General features: G+C 40.8%; 1 protein-coding gene across 1 annotated transcript; it reads right to left on the reverse strand.

Annotated features, from left to right (window-relative positions):
- Nucleotides 1-7,892: 7,892 nt before the first annotated feature.
- On the reverse strand, nt 7,893-10,360 carry LOC149011676 (cytokinin dehydrogenase 3-like). Its single transcript, XM_089164032.1, has 5 exons — nt 9,700-10,360; nt 9,076-9,203; nt 8,646-8,930; nt 8,277-8,551; nt 7,893-8,189 (listed from the first exon to the last, which is right to left on the reverse strand). The coding sequence occupies exons 1-5, from the start codon at nt 10,349-10,351 to the stop codon at nt 7,895-7,897; spliced, it is 1,635 nt and encodes a 544-aa protein (XP_089020158.1). The 5' UTR covers nt 10,352-10,360; the 3' UTR covers nt 7,893-7,894.
- Between the last annotated feature and the right edge of the window lie 8,631 nt (nt 10,361-18,991).

Raw genomic sequence — 18,991 nt, forward strand, 5'->3', positions numbered from 1 at the left:
GGGAAGTTTGGGGACGAAGGCCATCGTTACCATGTGTTCAATAAATTTATTTGGTTTTATGCTACAGTTGTTAAATCTGAAGTTGTTGAAATTTTGAAGAGATTCAAGTTGCCTGTTGAGAATCTTTTCTCTGCGCGTTAAACGTTTTCATAGTGATTGGGGAGGGGAGTTCCGAACTGTCTTCACGTTTCTTCAAGAGCATGGCATTAAATACCGACTCTCCTACCCTTACATGCATGAACATAATGGATCTGTTGAGCACCTTCATCAGTACATTGTAGAAATTGGATTGACTCTTTTAGTTATGCTTCTTGTCCTAGAAGGTATTGGATGCATACCTTTGAAACTGCAATTTTTCTAATTAATAGATTGCCAACTCAAGTGCTGAAATATGTTTCTCCATACTTCAAACTGCCTAAAGTCCATCCTAATTATGATTCTTTGATGATTTTTGGATGTGCTTGTTATCCATGTTTTTGGTCATATAAAAAACACCAGCTAGAATTTTGGTCTACTTTACATGTCTTCTAGGCATATAGCTCTAGATGTCAAGGATATAAGTGTTATAATCCTATCATTGTGAAAACTCTCATGTTGTGTTTGATGAAAGGCAGTTCCCTTTCCTTGCCAATGAGGTCACCAAACCACCCACCACCATTTCCCTCAATTTTAGGAACCCCACTTAAACAAGATCCCCCCCTAGGGTTTCCCCTATTGACTCCTACTCCCCCACACCATCCACTGGGTCCCACACCTCCTCTCCTCGAGCATCATCTACAAGCCACAACTCTAGGGCTTCCCCCTTGGCTGCTCCTACTCCCATTGGGTTCCGCTCCCCTTCATTTCCTAGTCCCCACGCCTCTAGGGTTTCCTCGACTCCCCTAGCCAAACCTTCTTTCCCCATTCAACTAGTTGTGGACCTCCCATAGGACCCTCTGGAAACCCAACCCTCCCCAATCCCCAACCTACTCTCAGCTTGCATTCCATGATAACTCCAAGGCAAACCCTAGAATTCTGTTACTCTCCCTCACTGAAGGAAAGCTATGGATGAAGAGTCAACTACCCTCTTAAGCTATGAATGAAGAGGTAACTACTCTCTTAAAGCATGGCACTTGATCCCTTGTTCCACCTCCTTCATCTCACAATGTAAGTGGATGTAATGTTTTTTTAAGATCAAGCATAAGGCTTATGGATCTATTGAAAGATACAATGCCTGATAGTGGCTAAGCTTTTTCATTAGTAGGAAGGCCTAGATCACAATGAGACCTTCAGTCCTGTTGTTAAACCTACTATTGTTTGATTGGTTTTGGCTCTTGTAGTTTCTCAATGTTGGCCTATCAGACAGTTGGATATCCAAAATGCATTTCTTCAGGGGTTTTTGAATGAATTTGTATATATGAAGCAACCTCCTGGCTTCACTGATTCTCTTCATTCTGACTATGTTTGTAGACTTCATCGGTTTCTTTTGTTTTGAAATTGGCTCCTTGTGCTTGGTTTAACCCGCTTTGCTCTTTTCTCATTGAGTATCGGTGTCTATATGTTTTGAATTGGCTGCTTATGCTTGGTTTGACTCACTTGCCCTTTTCTCATTGAGTATTGGTTTCTTTGTGCGTTTGAAGTTGGTTCCTTGTGCTTGGTTTCACCCACTTTTTTCTTTTCTCTTTGATTATGGCTTTATCAGTTCAAAACTGACACATAATTATTCATTTTTCATGCCTCTACTAGGACTATGTTCATTTTGGTGTATGTTGGTGATATTATACAGACTTGCAGTTCTAACTCTTTATTGACTCAATTCTTATCCAAACTTGTCTTTGTCTTTACCCTCAAGGATTAAGGCCCTCTTTATAATTTTATGGGCATGCCTATCTCTAGATCACACCATGGACTTTATCTCTCTCAACATCAATATATCTAGGAGCTACTCAAATGGGAAAATATGTCAGCCTGCAAGCCTATTTCTACACTTGTTTCTACCACTAATAAACTGAGCTAGTTCACAGGGGAATTAATGACTCACCGTACAATTTATTGTAGCATAGTTGGTGCCCTTCAGTATGCAACTATGACACCCTAATATCCCATTGCCGTCAACAAGGTTTGTCAATTTATGCATTCTCCTATTCTTGATCATTAGTCTACAATGAAGAGAACTTTGAAGTATTTGAAGGGGGACTCTTCCCTTGGCCTTCTTATTGATCAACAATCTTAGATTGGTTTATCGGTCTTTTTGGATGTTGACTGGGTTGGTTTCCCTAGTGATCAAAAATCTACTAGTGGTTATGCTATCTTTTTGGGTTGAAACCTTATTTCTTGGAGTTCTAGAAAACAACACATCGTGGCCCTCTCAAGTACTTAGGTTGAATATCAAGCCCTAGCCATTGCAAATGTTGACCTCATTTGACTAGAATCCCTATTAAAAGAGTTATATGTTTTTGAAACCACTAATTTGGTACTTTGTTGTGACAATATTGGTGCCACTTATCTTAGTGCTAACCCTATCTTCCATTTACATATCAAACACATCAAGATCGACTTTCATTTTGTACATGATAAGGTTGCCAAGGGCGATCTTCAAGTTCAATATCTTTCCGCCAAGGACTAGCTCGCTAACATCTTTACTAAGACTCTCTCACATCAATGGTTCTGCACCTTATGACGCATTTGGTAATGTTCTTAGAAAACATTTTTGGCATTCTTCTGATCTTGGGGAACGGAAGAACAGGTTAGAGGAATTTGTTAAAACAATTTGTTCTTCTGTTCTTTAAGAACATACCGACAAGAAAAGTGGTTTGAAGAACGTCTTTTGCAGAACATCAAAGATATTTTTTACCAAAGAACAAAAACAAAGGTAATAAAATTGGTCCCGGTTGAAACCTTAGAATGAGTTTATCAAACACCAACTTATTCTAATGGTGTTCTGTAAATATTTTTTATACGGATTTATCGAACGCCCATTTCCATGCATAGAACGGTTTTTTAGCACAAAAGCATTAAAAAATGGTTTTGCATAAGAGCTGGTCTCTCAGAAGGAAAACTTTATCAAACGCATACTTATTGTCCAACCTCAATGTCTCATCTCTGCCCTTGAGTTTGAGGGGGCATGTTAAGGATAATTATAGTTTTGTAGATACAAAGGATAGTTCTAGTACTCTAGCCGAACCTAGTGTTGCCCTAGCGGTCATCACTCCATGCGTGGAAGGTATTTTTGAAGGTCTTCTAAAGCCTTGGCCACACCAATCACTTCAGGCGTCTAGACTCAGGCTCCATCTAAAAAACCTCAAGATCTTCAGAAGATTATATTATGTCAACAAGTAAATCATACTTGGAGTTGTACTCAAACACACAAGAGACACAATCATAGTCAAACAAAAAGAAGAAAAGAAAAGTGTGCTTTAATGTTTTTATCTCCATGTGAGTATTTCATCCTTTTAGTTTTTTTTCTAAATTATTTCCACCTTCACAAGTCCTCTTGACCTTGGATGAGTGGTTGCTCTTTGTTAAAAGCCATCGAGCTAGGGTTCATAGGTTGAAGTTGACAGGCATTTTAGAGAGAGAGAGGGAGAGAGAGAGAGAGAGAGAGAGAGAGAGAAGATTTCACATGGTTTGGTTGTTCAGTGTATATAACCTATGTCTATGACTCTTACACTCTAGAGTTGTATTTACACAAGGTAGGTGCACCTCACCTTCCACCACATCCCATCTCATCTTTATGCTTCACGTAGAAAGCAAAGTGTGAGATAAAGAGCTTGGGTGCTGATTAGTGACAATGTTTGAATATAATATAATATAATATATGATCAAGTTAAAATTTAAAATAGTAATCATCGCATGAAATACAACATTAGTGAGGAATTAGGGATCACTTTTAGCCATATCACATGCAACACCTTCCTCTTTCTTCTATTCTCTCTCTCTCTTCTCCAACGATTAAAACTTCTCTTAAAACTCTCTCTATTCCCCTTATGCCAATTTATTGCAAGCTTAAGCCTTGGCTTAATAATTTCTCACTAATATTATATCTCATTAACCTTAATCTATATTATATTATATTATAACCTTATCACTAATCACCACCCAAACTCTTTATCTTACACCTTGCTTTCTACATGGGACATAACGATGAGATGGGAGGTGGTGGGAGGTGAGGTGTGACCTAACTTGTGTAAATAAAACTCTAGAGTGTAAGAGTCCTAGACTAGTGGTGAACAAGGACTCTTGTATATATATGTAATTTGTAACACAATCTATCTCAAGGAAGAACACAATCATTTCCATAGACATAGGTTGCACTAAACAACCACTCATCCAAGGTCAAGATGACCTATGAAGGTGGAAATAATGTAGAAAAAACTAAAAGGATAAAATACATACTGGAGATAATAACATTAAAGCACACTTTTCCTTTTATGTCTCTCTTCATTCATTTTCACTCCTTTTTTCTTCTTCTTTTTTACTTTTGGGCAAAGAATATAACAACTCCAAACACTTCCTCTCTCTTTTTTTTCACACTTCTCAAGGCTACAACCTCTTCCAAGAATCCACCCAAGACATATAGATCCTACACCCGTAACATGGCTTTCAGATAGTTTATACATCCAAGCATTGTGAAGGCCTTTGTCCCTACGCCCCAATTGAGCGATGTTAACCCAGTGAGAATCCCAAAAGGCTCACTGGGACCTACAAATGCAAGGATGATTTGCTCAAAATGCTTTTAACAATTCCAAGTCTCCTTCATTCTATTCAAGTGTCACACAACGTAGGGGAGTCGCCAATTAGATACTAACAAATACCCCATGTCATCTCCATGAAATAGTAGATAGAGGAATATTGTAGTTGTGGGGGGGGAAAATATAGAAGAGAAAATACATTTTTCAAAATTTTAGCTTAAGAAGAATGGCTTTTATCATATTCCTTGACAAGTGGCATTCTTATAAATGTCATCTCAAGGGGGAATCTAAGTGTATTATAATATGTTGACTGAATAAGAAAAATTGCATGCCTTATTCAAATGTCCCAAAGTACACATGATTCAATAGCAAGGTTTTATGCTCAAAGTGTGGGTCACATAGTCAAGGTTAAAGTGATTCACATATTCATCTGATATTTAGCAAAATTCATATTATTCAAAGAACTATAGAAGAACACAAATAAATCATGAAACACTGAACAAGACTTGAAGTCTGAATGTCTTCACTTCCTCTTGTTTTACTCTACTATCTAGAAAAGTAAGTACTAACCAAGTAAAATGGTTTTGAAAAGAAAATTCCTGAAAAAATCCTGTTTTGAAAAAAAAAATTCTGAAAGATTCCAGCATTTAGCAAAACAGTAAAATCTATAATCCATATGAACCCAACTTTAATATATGCATTGTCCTCGATGCAATGAGAAAACTAAAAGAATTAAAGTGCATAAAATAGGACAAGCAACAATAATTTATCGAGTAGGTAGGAGACTCCCTTATTCATAGCTTTTGAAATGGTGTAGTCTAGATTCAATCTCTTCTCTTCTCTTCTTCTTCTTCTTTTTTTTTTTTTTTTAAGCCAAAGAGAATATATATATATATATATATATATATATATATATATATATATATATATATATATATATATATATATAGATAGATAGATAGATAAGAGGAATAATACAGTGGTATTACAGAGCAAATTATAGTCTCATAAAAACTCTACCCCCAGCCTCCTCAATCACAATGGCTTTGAGGTGTTCAAGGAACCCTCCTAAATCAAAAATCACCTCCTTATTATCATTCATCAGACTTGCAAAGAAGTCAGCACCTCTATTCGTCTCTTCTCTTCTTTCCCTAAAAAAAAGAAAAATGGTAGAAAAATAAAAAAATAGATAAATAAACAAAAACTTAAAGAAAGTAGAAATAATGAAAAGAAAAATAGAAAACGAAAGATAGAAAATATGGGTTGCCTCCCCAACAGTGCTTGCATTATAGTTCGCCTTGAACTACCTCCAAATTTTAGGTCCGAAATATGAGTGACTTCTGGAGGTCAAAACCACCTCCCAAGTAGTTCTTAAGCTACTATCCATGGTCCTCAATAGAAGGTTTGGGTTTAGGTTATTCCTTCATTACTATAGCTAGGGGAGGTGCAAGTTGCCAAGTAAAAGACTTAACCGAATTAAACTCATTCAACATTATTTACACCTCTTCTAATCCATATTTATCACATGTAGCAATCAAAGTTTTCTCTAAAGGGTCATGGTTCATCAGTGCTTCGGTACGGATTGAATTATCTCGCCAATAACATCCACTCTAAAACAATTTGTATCCTCATCAGGGTATTTGGTAGCCTTGAAAACATTAAATGTGACATTCTCATCTCCTACCCTAAGTGTTAATTTTCCCTATTGAACATCAATTAAGGTCCATCCAATGGCTAAAAGGGTCCTCCAAAAATAATAGGAACCTCATAGCCTCTTTCATCTCAAGTACCACAAAATCAGCGGAAAAAAAAAATAAATTTGTCAACTTTAACTAGCACATCCTCTATAAATTCCCACAAGTACTTAATGGATTATTTTGCCAATAAGAGGGATATTGTAGTTTGTTTAACCTCCTCAATTTCCAATATCTCATATACTAAATAAGGCATTAAATTAATTGAGGCTTCTAAGTCACATAAAGCCTTATTAAATGAAAGATAATCAATCTAACAAGGTATTATGAAATTCCTAAGATCTTTCATTTTTTGTGGAGCTTATGTTGAAGAATCGCTAAGCATTCCTCATCAACTTGATGGTCTCATAATCCTCAAGTTTTCTCATCTTTGCAATGATCTCCTTTAGGAATTTTGCATAACTTGATACCTGGGAGATTGCATCTGCAATAGGAATATTAATTCTCAATTTCTGAAAGACAACTAAATATTTGAAGAAATATTGGCCATCTTTCTTTTTGGCAAGTCTCTTAGGAGAAGGAATAGAGAGAACATTTAATGTGGATTGAGAATAAAAGCATCTAAATTAATAGGGCGAGAATTATCCTATTTCTTGGGTGCTTCTTTTCCTCCTCCACTGGTGCTTTAGGATTATTGATTTTCATACCATTTCTCAACATGATGGCTTATGCTCTCTTCACTAGGTTTGGTTCAGTGTTGCTAGGTAGACCTCCAATATGGGCATTCAGAAATTTGATTGGAGAGTTTGTCTATTTGCTTCTCAAATTTGTCTATGGATGCCTCTTCATTTTGGAAATGGACATCTACTTGGTTACTGATTTGGGTTGAGCATCTCAGGACCAAGCCACCCCAGCCCACTTAATTTGCATTTGCACGATTCGTCGATACTGCGTGACAAATTGTATTCGTTACGACCTTTTCTCTAGTCATACCCATACTTCGCTTTTGGCCTGCTTTGCCAAGTTCAAATCCTCTATCCTGGCTGATCAAAGATCTGGACTATGCCTTGCCTAACTTGAATATGAATCTCTTATGAAATTGAATATTTTTTCTTGTGCACCTTATGAAATCGAATCTACTATAATCATACAGATTTGGCAGAATATATACACATTAAACTCCTGAAGAGATCTTACTCCCACCCCCACCCAAAAGGAAGGACTGCACATGGATTTTAGTCTTCCAATAAGGTCGGATCCATGAAGATGGTTTGAGAATATTTTTCTCAGTGTCGGCTTCCAGCCTAGCACGCCAACCCTCCTCCTTTACCCGGGCTTGGGACCGGCAACAAACACTGACAGAGTTAAAGAAAAAAAAGAAAAAGAGAGATTGATAACCCATATAAAACCAAGCGAGAATGACCAAATCTTCTTTTCTATTCTTTTTTTTCTTACATTCTTTCTTTTCTTTTCTCTTTTTTTTTTTTTTTCCCAAGACCCTGAAGAGAGATGTTCATGACGTCTATATTCTTAGCTTTTGAAATTAAAAATCCTTTGACCTGGGGACAGTATGGCTAATGGATCAAACTTGTTCTTCCTTTCTTTAAACAAATCCCACTTCGGGCCAAAATGATTTATCCATTCTTCTATGGTTCTGTATTTGGGAAGATATGGCTTCACTTTAATGCCAGCCTCTTCACAAAAGTTCATTATCTTCTTGTTCTGGTTCTCCAACTCGAGCCAATGTTCTTTACTCCCACACAATAGCTCAACAGTGTAGAAGATATCTTCATCTGGCGTAACTGCTGACATCTTATCATCCCACCTGCAAATGCAAATAGATTTTCAGATTATCAGTTGCACGCAAAATTAATTAATGGTTTTCTTCAGCAATTAATTCTGCAGCACTCACTTGCTTTTAAGCATAGGGTAGCAAAGAATGGGTACACCGATATTGAGGTTTAAGTTTTGTTGAAGAATACCCTTAAAAACCCCTACATTAATATCAAAAATCCGAGATTTGGGTACAAAGAGATCAATCCATGGGTGAGGGATGTCCCAAAGTCCTTTTGAACGAAGCTCTAGTTCGCCTGTTCGAACCCTATCCAGGAAATCTACATAGGAAAGTTCTTTGACGAATATTAAACCAGGGACGAAGTTCAACCCTTCAAGCAACATTTCTAGTTCCTGAACAAGATAAGTACAAAGATCAATCAATCCATTCAAGAAGAAAATAAAAATGAGCTAATAAATATTTATTGTAACAGATCATCACACACACCTTCTCAGAAATATCGACAGAGAGAGTGTCGTAATACTTGGCCACTTCAATGTAGTAAAGCACATCATGCTGGGTTACTAAGGAAGTAATCTTGGAATGGTCATCGGCAGAGAAGAAAGAAGATTTCCAATTATTTGCAGGACTTTGATTCAAAATAACAAAACCTTCAACGTAATCCAAACCGTTATTCTTCCCTGCTTGATCTCCTCCATTGAGTGTGATCAGATGTTCTTCGTCACTTGTGAAACTAGAGAAATCATCATAAATCATACGTACCCACTTAACCTGCAAACATCATAAATCAGACACAACCCTCTTTACCAAGAAGAAATAATAATAGATAGCTTTGATTTTAGAATCCCATTAAAAGCAAAAAATGCCAAGCATGCGAGACTAGAAATTTTATACTCATGAATTTTTTATTAATTACACTGGTAGGGGCCGGTGCTAGGGGAATTCTTGCTCTTGTGATAATCCCAAACTGACCAAATCCTCCCAATACTCCATAAAACAAATCTGAGTTCAAGTTTCTAGAGCAGGTCACCACCTCACCTCGGCCTGCACATTCATCTCAATACAATCAGCGAAACAAAAACAAGTTCTTAGATCTACCAGATTAAGATAATAGTTATAATACATACAGATTTACTAGATAATCAGCTACCAAATAGTCGGGTCTTATAACTCTTAACACCATGTTGGATATGGACTCTTAACACCAGAAATGCCCCCCCCCCCCCCCCCCCAAAAAAAAAAAAAAAAAAAAAAAAAAGAAGAAGAAGAAGAAGATAGCTAAAAACTGTTTTGTATTTGGTGACTTTGCGACATAAATTGAAATTTATGAAAATTTTTGCTTTGAGAAATACTTTTGACATAACAAAAAATTGTTGTTGCAACTGTTATTCAAAGCAAAAATTGGGAATGGTTAGGTTTGAATGAAATAGTTTCAGGGAGGGGTATTCCTAAAATTTGGTATCCTAAACATAAGAACCCTGCAAAACACTCTCACGGGTCCTTAATGTAAGAGGTGGATGCTATATAGCTAATTTCATACCAGTGACAACATCCATCTCGTAAACGTTGCAGATTTGAGGACCATGAAGGAAGGTTTGGCCACCGATTCCAGCGTTAGAAAGGGTTCCTCCCACGGTGAGATACAAGTAATCTGTCCATGACTTGGGTGCAACTCCATGCTTTAGGGTTGCATTCAACACTTCTATCCACAACTGTTCTCCACCCACATCAACATAAGAACCTGACTTACAAAGACTAATTCTTCCACTGAATCCATTTCCCTTGTGTTTCTCTTTCTCTTCACTCAAAATATTCAAAGCTCTCATATTCACGACAACACCATCTTGAGCCATGGCTTGACCATAAATTGAATGAGCCATACCCCTCGCTGCAATGGTAAACGGGGAAGAAGAACCATAAGAGGATTTTATGAGGGTCATGAGATCAAGCTCAGATATTGGATAGAGCACCGCAGCAGGAATCACTCTAATAAGACTACCATAATCAGTAGAAGCCATGTCAAGGGATTCAAAGTCGAAACGAAGCCTCTGAGAGATTTCAAGAGATTTAAGTTTCTCCAGGAATGAACAAGCAGATGGTCTCCTCCTTCGCTTCTTCTCAATCATCGACGTCAAACATTTAACAAAGAATATCACCATGAAATAACTCTTAGCAGTCTTACTTTTACCCATATTTTAGAGAGAGAGAAAAGAAGAAAAAGAAGAAGACGACGGTAGGAAAGATGTTATTTAGGGCCTATTTGTTTACATGAATCCAGAGATTTCATGAATGCGAGATTTATACCTGTTTGGTTGTGAAAATATCTAGATTCTTGAAATCTAGAGATTCATCTTTTTACACTAAAAACGTGAATCTGTAGATTTATGGGTATGGGGTGAAATCCAGAGATTTCATCCCTACTTTAAAAATGCTAAACATTTGCACATTCACAAAAATCATAGATGAATCCATAGATTTCATTCAACATATTTGGTTAACCAAATAATTAATTTTATAAATTATGACTAAATTTAAAATCCATAGATTTGAAATCTCTAGATATTTGAAATATCTAGACTCATGTAACCAAACAGGCCCTTATGCAATCTTGGGGCTTTTTTTTTTTCTTCCAAAGATATGGTCTGGTGGTGGGTTTGGTTTGATGATGAGGCATATTTTCTTTTTCTTTTTTTTTTCTGACTAAAAGCAAGACGAACGGAATTTGAATTGAAAGAGACTGAGAGACAGCAACAAGGAACGACAAAGAGGAAAAATTAATGGCTGGTTCAACCAAACAAACCCTCTCCTTCCTAGAGACCAAAAGGAGAGAAACAAGGAAAGCCCAAAGAAAGATTTCGAGTATTATATATATATATATTTTTTTGGAAAGAAAAACTAAAATCAGAACCTGAAAAACTAATCAGAGCCAGGATCTTCCCATGGCTTGTTCGACTACAGCAGCATGCCATAATCATGGTACCGTGTGTCCGCGACATTTCGCCGACACACGGCAATTATTCGACATGTCGCTGGGGGGCGACACGAAACCCCCCAGTGATGCGACTTTCACACTTTGTCTATCGGCGATATATCGCCGACGATCGACTATTCGAAGAGTCCGGCGACATGGCATCTCTGAATTGTTTTTCCCCTGGAATCTGAGCAAGAGACTGAGCAAAGAAAAGCAAGAGAAAACGATGCTGTCCAGGCTTACTGGTGTGGTCAAGATGGAAGAAGAGGGCAAGGAAGGAGATGCAATTTCTTGGACTAGGGAAAACAGTGGCAGCAGCAGTGGCGTTGGAGAAAACAGGGATGACATGGTTCATCTCTCTACGTTCAAATCAATGCTTGAAGAGGACTGGTACGTTCACAGTGGAGGAAACCCATCTCACCATGGCTTTTAGAGCATCCAAAACCACCAAGATATGAAAGACCTCACCTTTTCTTCAACCCTACTGCAAGTCTGCAACTGAGAATCTGCTGCTACAGACTCTTCGTCGTGCTCTCCGTCGTCCGTTTTTAACCTAGACCCATCTCAGGTACAGTCCTTCCCTATGAAATCCTGCTTGTCTTCGCTGCTCAATGAATATTCCTTTTCTTTTTCGGTTTTCCTGTCCAGCAAGGAGAAAAGAGAATGGAGAGAGAGAAGGCAAGAGACGTTGGGGAGAAAAATATGGATTGTTGCAGAAAAATTTGGAATTTTCCCCGGATGTTTTTTTGGTGTTTGGGGGGCCGGACCCCCGCAATTTAATTTTTTATTTATAAATCTAAAATATATATAAAAAAAAAAGTGTTTTTGGGTTGCGACCCACACCTTTTTTTCCCCCCCTTCTTAACCGAGCGCCCCCAATTTCGCCCCGCCTTGGGCCCCCACGTAATGTCTGCAAAACAAAAGCGTCAGATGTGGCCCGACCGCTGGGGTCGGGAGTCCACCTCCGAAGGCTAAGTCAGTTGATGAACTTAATCACAAACGGCTCTGCTAGAAGTACAGAGCTAATGAATGAAGAAACGGGAAAGGTGATCTAGATAGCAGGACGCTGATAATTGAGGTCTATCGGTATGTATCTGAACTTTGAGTTTGGAGATAGTATTCTCCTTGATCAATTGATCCGTTCCTCACCTTGTATAGTAGTGAGGTTTATATAGAGTGTACCTTCGAATCTCCTTCGTTGGATGCACTCGAGCCTTCTTCGGGTAGTCGTTGGATCTTATCAATAAGACCCGTTGAGCGATAGACTTCTACTAGTTTGGGCTAGTAGAGGACTCTCGAGATAACCGTTAGGTTTATGCGATAGTTATCCCTTTGATGATGATTATCCGCAGCCGTCGGTTTGAGTCTGTTTGTCATCGGGGTGATTTCCCTAATCCATAAGTAAGATTAGGGCACGCTTGCGACGAGAATAATCTTTCTTCTTCGACAAGCCATCTTACGGATCCGGTTCGCTCGGGAGCGGTTCGGTTTTCTCCGTCTCGACCGGGGTCGAGGGTTGGACCAGGTGTGAACCCGGTCGATCATAAACTCTCCATATCACGAGCCCCCGGACCAAGCATTCGGTTGATCCCGAGGGTTTGGTTTTTAACTGGGTTCGTCGTCGAGTGATGATCTCTGCGTGCTTCATTAAATGTCATATCACATTTAATGCGGTGGTCACTTTTCCTCGAGCGTTGTGAGTGTAAGGCCACATGTCTCCGTTGCAGTTGATCTGTCGTGGCTCACGTCATCCAAGCGACGGTTTCCGAACGCCTATTTCGGATTCGTGAGTTCAAACTTTCAAAACGTCTTGCAATCTTGATCGTCAATTTTGAATCAATCTCGATCGTTCAGATTCCCGAACACTCGTGCGGGAGTTTTAAAAACGGTTCGTTGTCTTCGTAGGTTTCATTCTTCTGTGCTGGAATTTGAACCTTTGTCGTGCCTTCGCGCCTTCCTCGCTCTCAAGCTTCCGTCTCACTGAATCGGTAAGTTTCTTGATCTTTTCTTTTTGTAGTTTCTTGAAACGAGTAATGGCGGACGATAGGGCTTCTTTAGTACCCCATGCTGGTGATAGCGATGATGCTTTTGCTTCTCCTCCCCCCCCAAACAGTCGGATAGTGATAACAAAACCCTAACCGTCCTCTCGCGGGGAGTTCGCTGAAGTTTCTCAAAAAGGTTTTGAAAGAAAAACCGAAACTTCTCCTGTCTTTGTCGAGTCTGGATCTTCCAAGATCGTTGATTCCTCCAGGCAACCTCAAACCTCCGGGTCCAATAGTGGGCCTGGCTCTGTTCCCTCCATTTATAATGGAGAAACTCTTCTTTCTGTTGTTCAAGATTTTGACCTTCCTTCCTCATATCGAGTTAGGGCTCCCCACCTCGATGAGAGGGTTGATTCATCCCTTTCGGGTGAATTTTCTCTGTACATAGATACACTTTGGAAAGCGGGGTTCACTTTCCCTTTTTTAATCCTTTATTTTCCATGAGTTTTGAATCAACTGGAACATTTGTCCCGGAATGCTCCTCCCCAATAGCTGGCGTCTCATCGTCGGCTTCTTGGGTTTGTGTTTTGAGCTTGGCATCACGCCATCTCTTTCTCTTTTTGTACATTTTCATGTTCTTTCTATCTCCCATCCTCCCGGATGGGTCTTTCTTTCCAAACGCAATAGGGCTGAACTTGATTGGAGGGGCAGCATCCTTGCCAAAGGAACTTGCCCTTCTAACCACAAAAGATGGCGCGGCGCGAACGATATTTTTTACTGTCGAGCGCCTCCATCGGATCTTAACTTCCCGACCACCACGGAGGAGGTTTACTTCTTCGTCCGAAAGTAACCGGGGCCTTCCCTTATCCAAAGAAGACGAGGCGGCCATCGGGAAGATCAAATCCATTCCGTGGTATCAAGAGATACATGGATATGAAATGGAGTATAACTCCATCCTTCGATCTTGGGGCTTGGCTCATTGTGAGCTTCTAACCATCATCCTTTGATTTGGTGAAGTGATATGTCTTGAATTCCGATTCTTGTCCTTCTTCTTTGCGGTGCCTCCCCCGAACAAACCACGAAAGCTGCGGGTGAAGGCCGCTAGAGCCGTTGTGACAGCCGAGCAACGATCGCCCGGGGTCTTGGCTGTAGATCAAGAGGCTTCTCTTCCCTCTCCCGACCCCTCTTACGGGGGTATCGGGAATATCGGGCCTGCAGCTGATGCTTCGGGTAAAGGGAAGAAACCAATGGTGGAGAGGGCCACCGTCTCCTCCTCCGTCCGAACCAAGAGGAGGCATGACACAATTGATGCTCCCTCCAACAAAAAATCCAAAGCTTCGACGGATAGTGAGGAAGTCTTCCTCCCTCGGTGGACCACGAAGATGACCGATGGGGTCACTCGGGATCTGAGAAAGCTGCTTGAGTGGAGCTCTCTCGGTCTTGCTCCTTCGATCGCCGGGAGTTTGAAGCCCTGGATGACACTTCCCTTGTGAGTCAATCTACAAGGTAACGGTCTTCTTGCTTATTTATGTTCTCATAATTTCTTATGACTTCTTCGATATCTTCCGTCTTCCCGGGAATGCTTTGTGTTGAGCTTTTATCAACACATGGAAGCTTTGAGCCGTGTTGGTCGCACCAGCTCCTTGCTTGCAAACTTGTGAAGAGAAATTGGCCAAGGCCAATTCCGAAATAAACCAGTGACTGCAGCTCTTTGTAGAGTTGCGAAAAAGCATGAGGAAGAAGTGACTTCCCTCAAGGAAGCCCTTGAAGCTTCAAGAATTCGCGTCTCTGCTGCCGAGCGCGAGGCCGGGAAGCAAAGGCAGCTGCCACGTTGTTTGGTGACCGCCTTGAAGTTAAGAGTAGGGATCTCGAAGATCATCCGAAGTTGGCAATCCCTAGCAAGCTTTGAGCATATCAAGCCAAACCTTCGGAAGGAGTGCATCCGGAAATACCGAGACAGCGTACCTTTCTCCGAATTGCTAGGTTTCTACAACATTCGGGCTTACCGCATGGGGCGGAACGACGTTTGGGAGCAGATCCTTGGAACGATCCACGACTTCGACTCTTGCTCCTTTTACGTGAGGTATGCCACCCCGAGGTCTTCGGGAAAGTTGGTATGGATCTCCCAGGTGGGCCCGGGGAGTAGAAGATCCTTTTCAGCTGACCCTCAATATGAGGCATATCTAGATGACGAGCCGGCACTTCCGAGAGGAGAAATCACAAGCCGAGTCTCAAGTTGTTGCTTTGTAGAGGATTCAGCCGATGACATTCTTGAGGAAGGCTCTTCTCGGGATCTGAGAAAAGTCATCCCGACCCGGGGTCCTTCGGGCAACAATGAAGAAAAGGCTTAGGGTGTTGTTCCTTTGTAAAGATGTACCCTCATTTTAATGAATAGACATTTCTTTATTCATATTGGCCTCAAAATTTCCCCATCTCTTGCCGAAGTATTGCCTTGAATATCAAAGTATTAATGATAAAACTTATCACTTAACTCTTCATTCCTCGCCGAATAATGATCTTGTAGAAATATTGTGAAGATACGTTTCGGGAAGATGCGTTAATCTTCCCCACTTCTTCATTTATTGCAAAGTCCGCACGTTTCCCTTCTGCGAAGTTCAAACGTTTTCTGCTTTTGTGTTCCATTCACTTGTTTCCAATGAATCGGAAATACCTCCATTATTTTAATGGCGGTGCGACGATTGGAGGTTTCTCTGCATCGGTGCTCGCTTCCACATGTTTCCATGTGGCATCCCTTCGACCGTTGATCTTGCTTTTTACGGATTTCGAAGCGTCGTTTCGATACGGGTCGTCGGTTGTCCTTAGCCTTCAACCGTCGTCTTATACACGAGGCTATTTAAAGCCTTCGTGGGTACCCTCCATCTATCCCGACTTCTGCAAGATAGATTTGCTAAAGTGCCAAAGCAACCTTTCGTCCTTCGGCTGCCTCCGTATTCCTCGTACTTCAACGACAGCTCTATCCATTTACGAACAAGTGAGTTTTTGATTTCTCATCTCTTTCCCCTCTTCCCCCAAAGTAAACTGCACAGTAGTTATACTTGGGGTTTAGTTTGTTGGTGCATCGGAAGCTTTAGAAAACTAGGGTTTCCCCATTGTTCTTTGTCGTTTTATTTACTGTCTTCGATACGGCTGTTTGTTTTTTTGTATAGTGGCTCCCAAAATCAACCCGGACTTTATCGAGCAAAATCTCGCAAGAATATCGTTCCGTCGGTGGTGATTGGGGCCGGTGCGGTGGTTTCAGCTAGTGAATCCTCCAAGCGTAAGGCGGCTGGCGGTGAATCTTCAAGTCGATTCCTGCAGCTTACGTTGATGCCGTCCCTGCGCCTCCTTTGCCCGAAGTGACCGCTTGTCTTTCCCGGGAAGATCTTGATCACTCCGTTGCCGATGGTCTTTGGCGGCAATCCTGCTGGTGAGCTTTGTTGGTGAGCACTTGTCGGTGCACCCCCCGAAGGAGACTCTTCGGGCATACGAGGCAACTATGTTGGCGTCGATGAAGGTGTGGCCCCAGCAGTGCTGCTCTCTATTTCCAACTCTAGTGCTTGTTTGGCATCCTCCTCCTCTCCTTCGAGTTGGAGGATTTTGCCACCCGGAAGCGCCGTCGGATGACAAGTGATGCAGCTCATCCTTCTCTTGGTGTAGTTCGTCCTTCTCTTGATGTAGCTCATCCTTCTCATCCTTCGCTGAATTAGTGTCAAACGAGTTTGATAGAGCGTTGGAATGGTGTCTTGCTGCTCGAATGACTTACGAGAGCGCGGTTCTTTCCAAACTTCCGGATGAAGTCTTTACGAAGTCACTTGGTGATGTAAGTCTTTCTTCATTTTTCTACGATTTGGAAAAATTACTTTTACTGCTCCTTGCTAACTCGAAAGTTGTTTGCGGGAGTCTTCTTTGTAACTTCCACAACCAAGTGGAAGCGGTTACTAGACTCGGTAGGTTGAGCAATGAAGTTTCTAGGCTTCGGGGAATCTCTGAAGCTAAAGATGTTGAGATTGCTCGCCTTCGGAATCTAGCTTGGGAGGTGGCGGGAGAAAAGAATTCGATGATTGGTCGTCTTCGGTCGGATTTGGATGATGCCGGGGAGAAGATCCGGCGACTGGAACGGACGGTTGGAAAGTCGGGAGCTAAAGGATCGAAACATTACCCGAAAGGCAAGCCGTCGTTCCTTTGCCCGAATCCCTTCCAAGCGATGTTCGCGAGCTTGTGTCTTCAAGTATTTACACGGTAAGCCTTTTGTTGATATGTTGAATGCTTACAACTTGCGGGCGTACCGGGATGGTGAGAACGAAGTATGGGAATCAATACTAAGGAAAGATCCTCATTTTGATACGACTCCCTACGATCTTGTTTGCCATCCTGAAGTATTTACCAACACGGGTATTCCTCCTCCCATTGGACCAAGGATAAGATTGATCCTCCACCTTCCGATCCAGATATTATGCAATATCTCGGAAGATTCTCCTGTTTATTCTCCGCTGGAAGAAGTCAATTATGACGAGCTTGTGCCGAATGCGAGTTTGGTCGAGGACCATTCTTCTCCTGGACAAGGTGGGCAAAGAGTATGAAATTGCGAGAGGATTTTCTGAATATTGGAATATTTTTGTAATCCTCATTGCTTCTCTTCTTTTCCTTGACTCTTCTCAATGGTTGACTCATATGTTTGTTCTAGCAAAGTCGCATCGATCTTGTATAACTTGTTAACAGTCACTGTAATGACCTTCTTCTTTGATCGGGAGATTGTATCCAGCTCTTGTAATTGTTTTGATACTTTGGCCTCTTTGGATCTTCCGAAGAAATAAGAAAATTACTTTATCTTGAACTTTGCTAGCCACTTGAATCGTCGTTGTATTAGGTCTTGGTTATGCAGAAACAATGCCTACACTTAAGGATTTCCGGAGAAATACAATAAGTCGAGAAGGTACTCACTCGGGTTTTAAACCGATGCCTTATACTTAAGGATTTCCGGAGAAATACAATAAGTCCGCGAAGGAACTCACTCGGGTTTTAAACCGATGCCTTATACTTAAGGATTTCCGGAGAAATACAATAAGTCGAGAGAAGGAACTCACTCGGGTTTTAAACCGATGCCTTATACTTAAGGATTTCCGGAGAAATACAATAAGTCTGAGAAGGAACTCACTCGGGTTTTAAACCGATGCCTTATACTTAAGGATAATTCAAAAATTCAATAAGTCTCGAAGGAACTTACTCGGGTATTAAACCGACGCCTTGCAAAAGGAACTCACTCGGATTTTCATCCGATGCCCCGACTTAAGAAAGTTTGAAAGATTTTCCATAAGTGTTGAAGTGTTGAAGGACCCACACGAATTTTCATCCGATGCCTTATAGTTGGATCTTGTTCTTGAATGTGGTGTATGATGCCCCCCAATCAAAAGATAGTTTGTTGAAAACCAAAAATTGCATTGATTGGGTTGAAAATGATTACATCGCGAACAAAATTGAAATCATCTTCAAGGATAAAATTTTTTGAGATGCCTAGCATTCCACGAACGATCCAATTCTTTATGGGAATCAATGTTCTTCAGCTTGTAAGCTCCTGAACCGACCGGTTTCACAACCATATAAGGTCCTTCCCAGGAAGGGTCCAACTTTCTTTGGTGACGCGGGTCGGAAGCTAGGGTGTTTCTCAACACCAAATCTCCGGCTAAGTACCGATGATTCTTCACTCGAGTATTATAATGAGACGCTATCCTTCTTTGATAATGTTGAGTTCGTGCTATTGCCTTTGCTCGAACTTCATCCAACAAATCAAGACTATCAAGCAGTCCTTGTTCATTTGCTTTTTCCTCGAACTCACGATCCCTTAACGTCCCTGCCATTATCTCCACTTGGTGCCAATGCTT

This window comes from Hakea prostrata, chromosome 7 (assembly GCF_041222555.1).
Source record: "Hakea prostrata isolate BN-2017 chromosome 7, UWA_Hpros_2, whole genome shotgun sequence".
NCBI classification, from domain to species: domain Eukaryota; kingdom Viridiplantae; phylum Streptophyta; class Magnoliopsida; order Proteales; family Proteaceae; genus Hakea; species Hakea prostrata.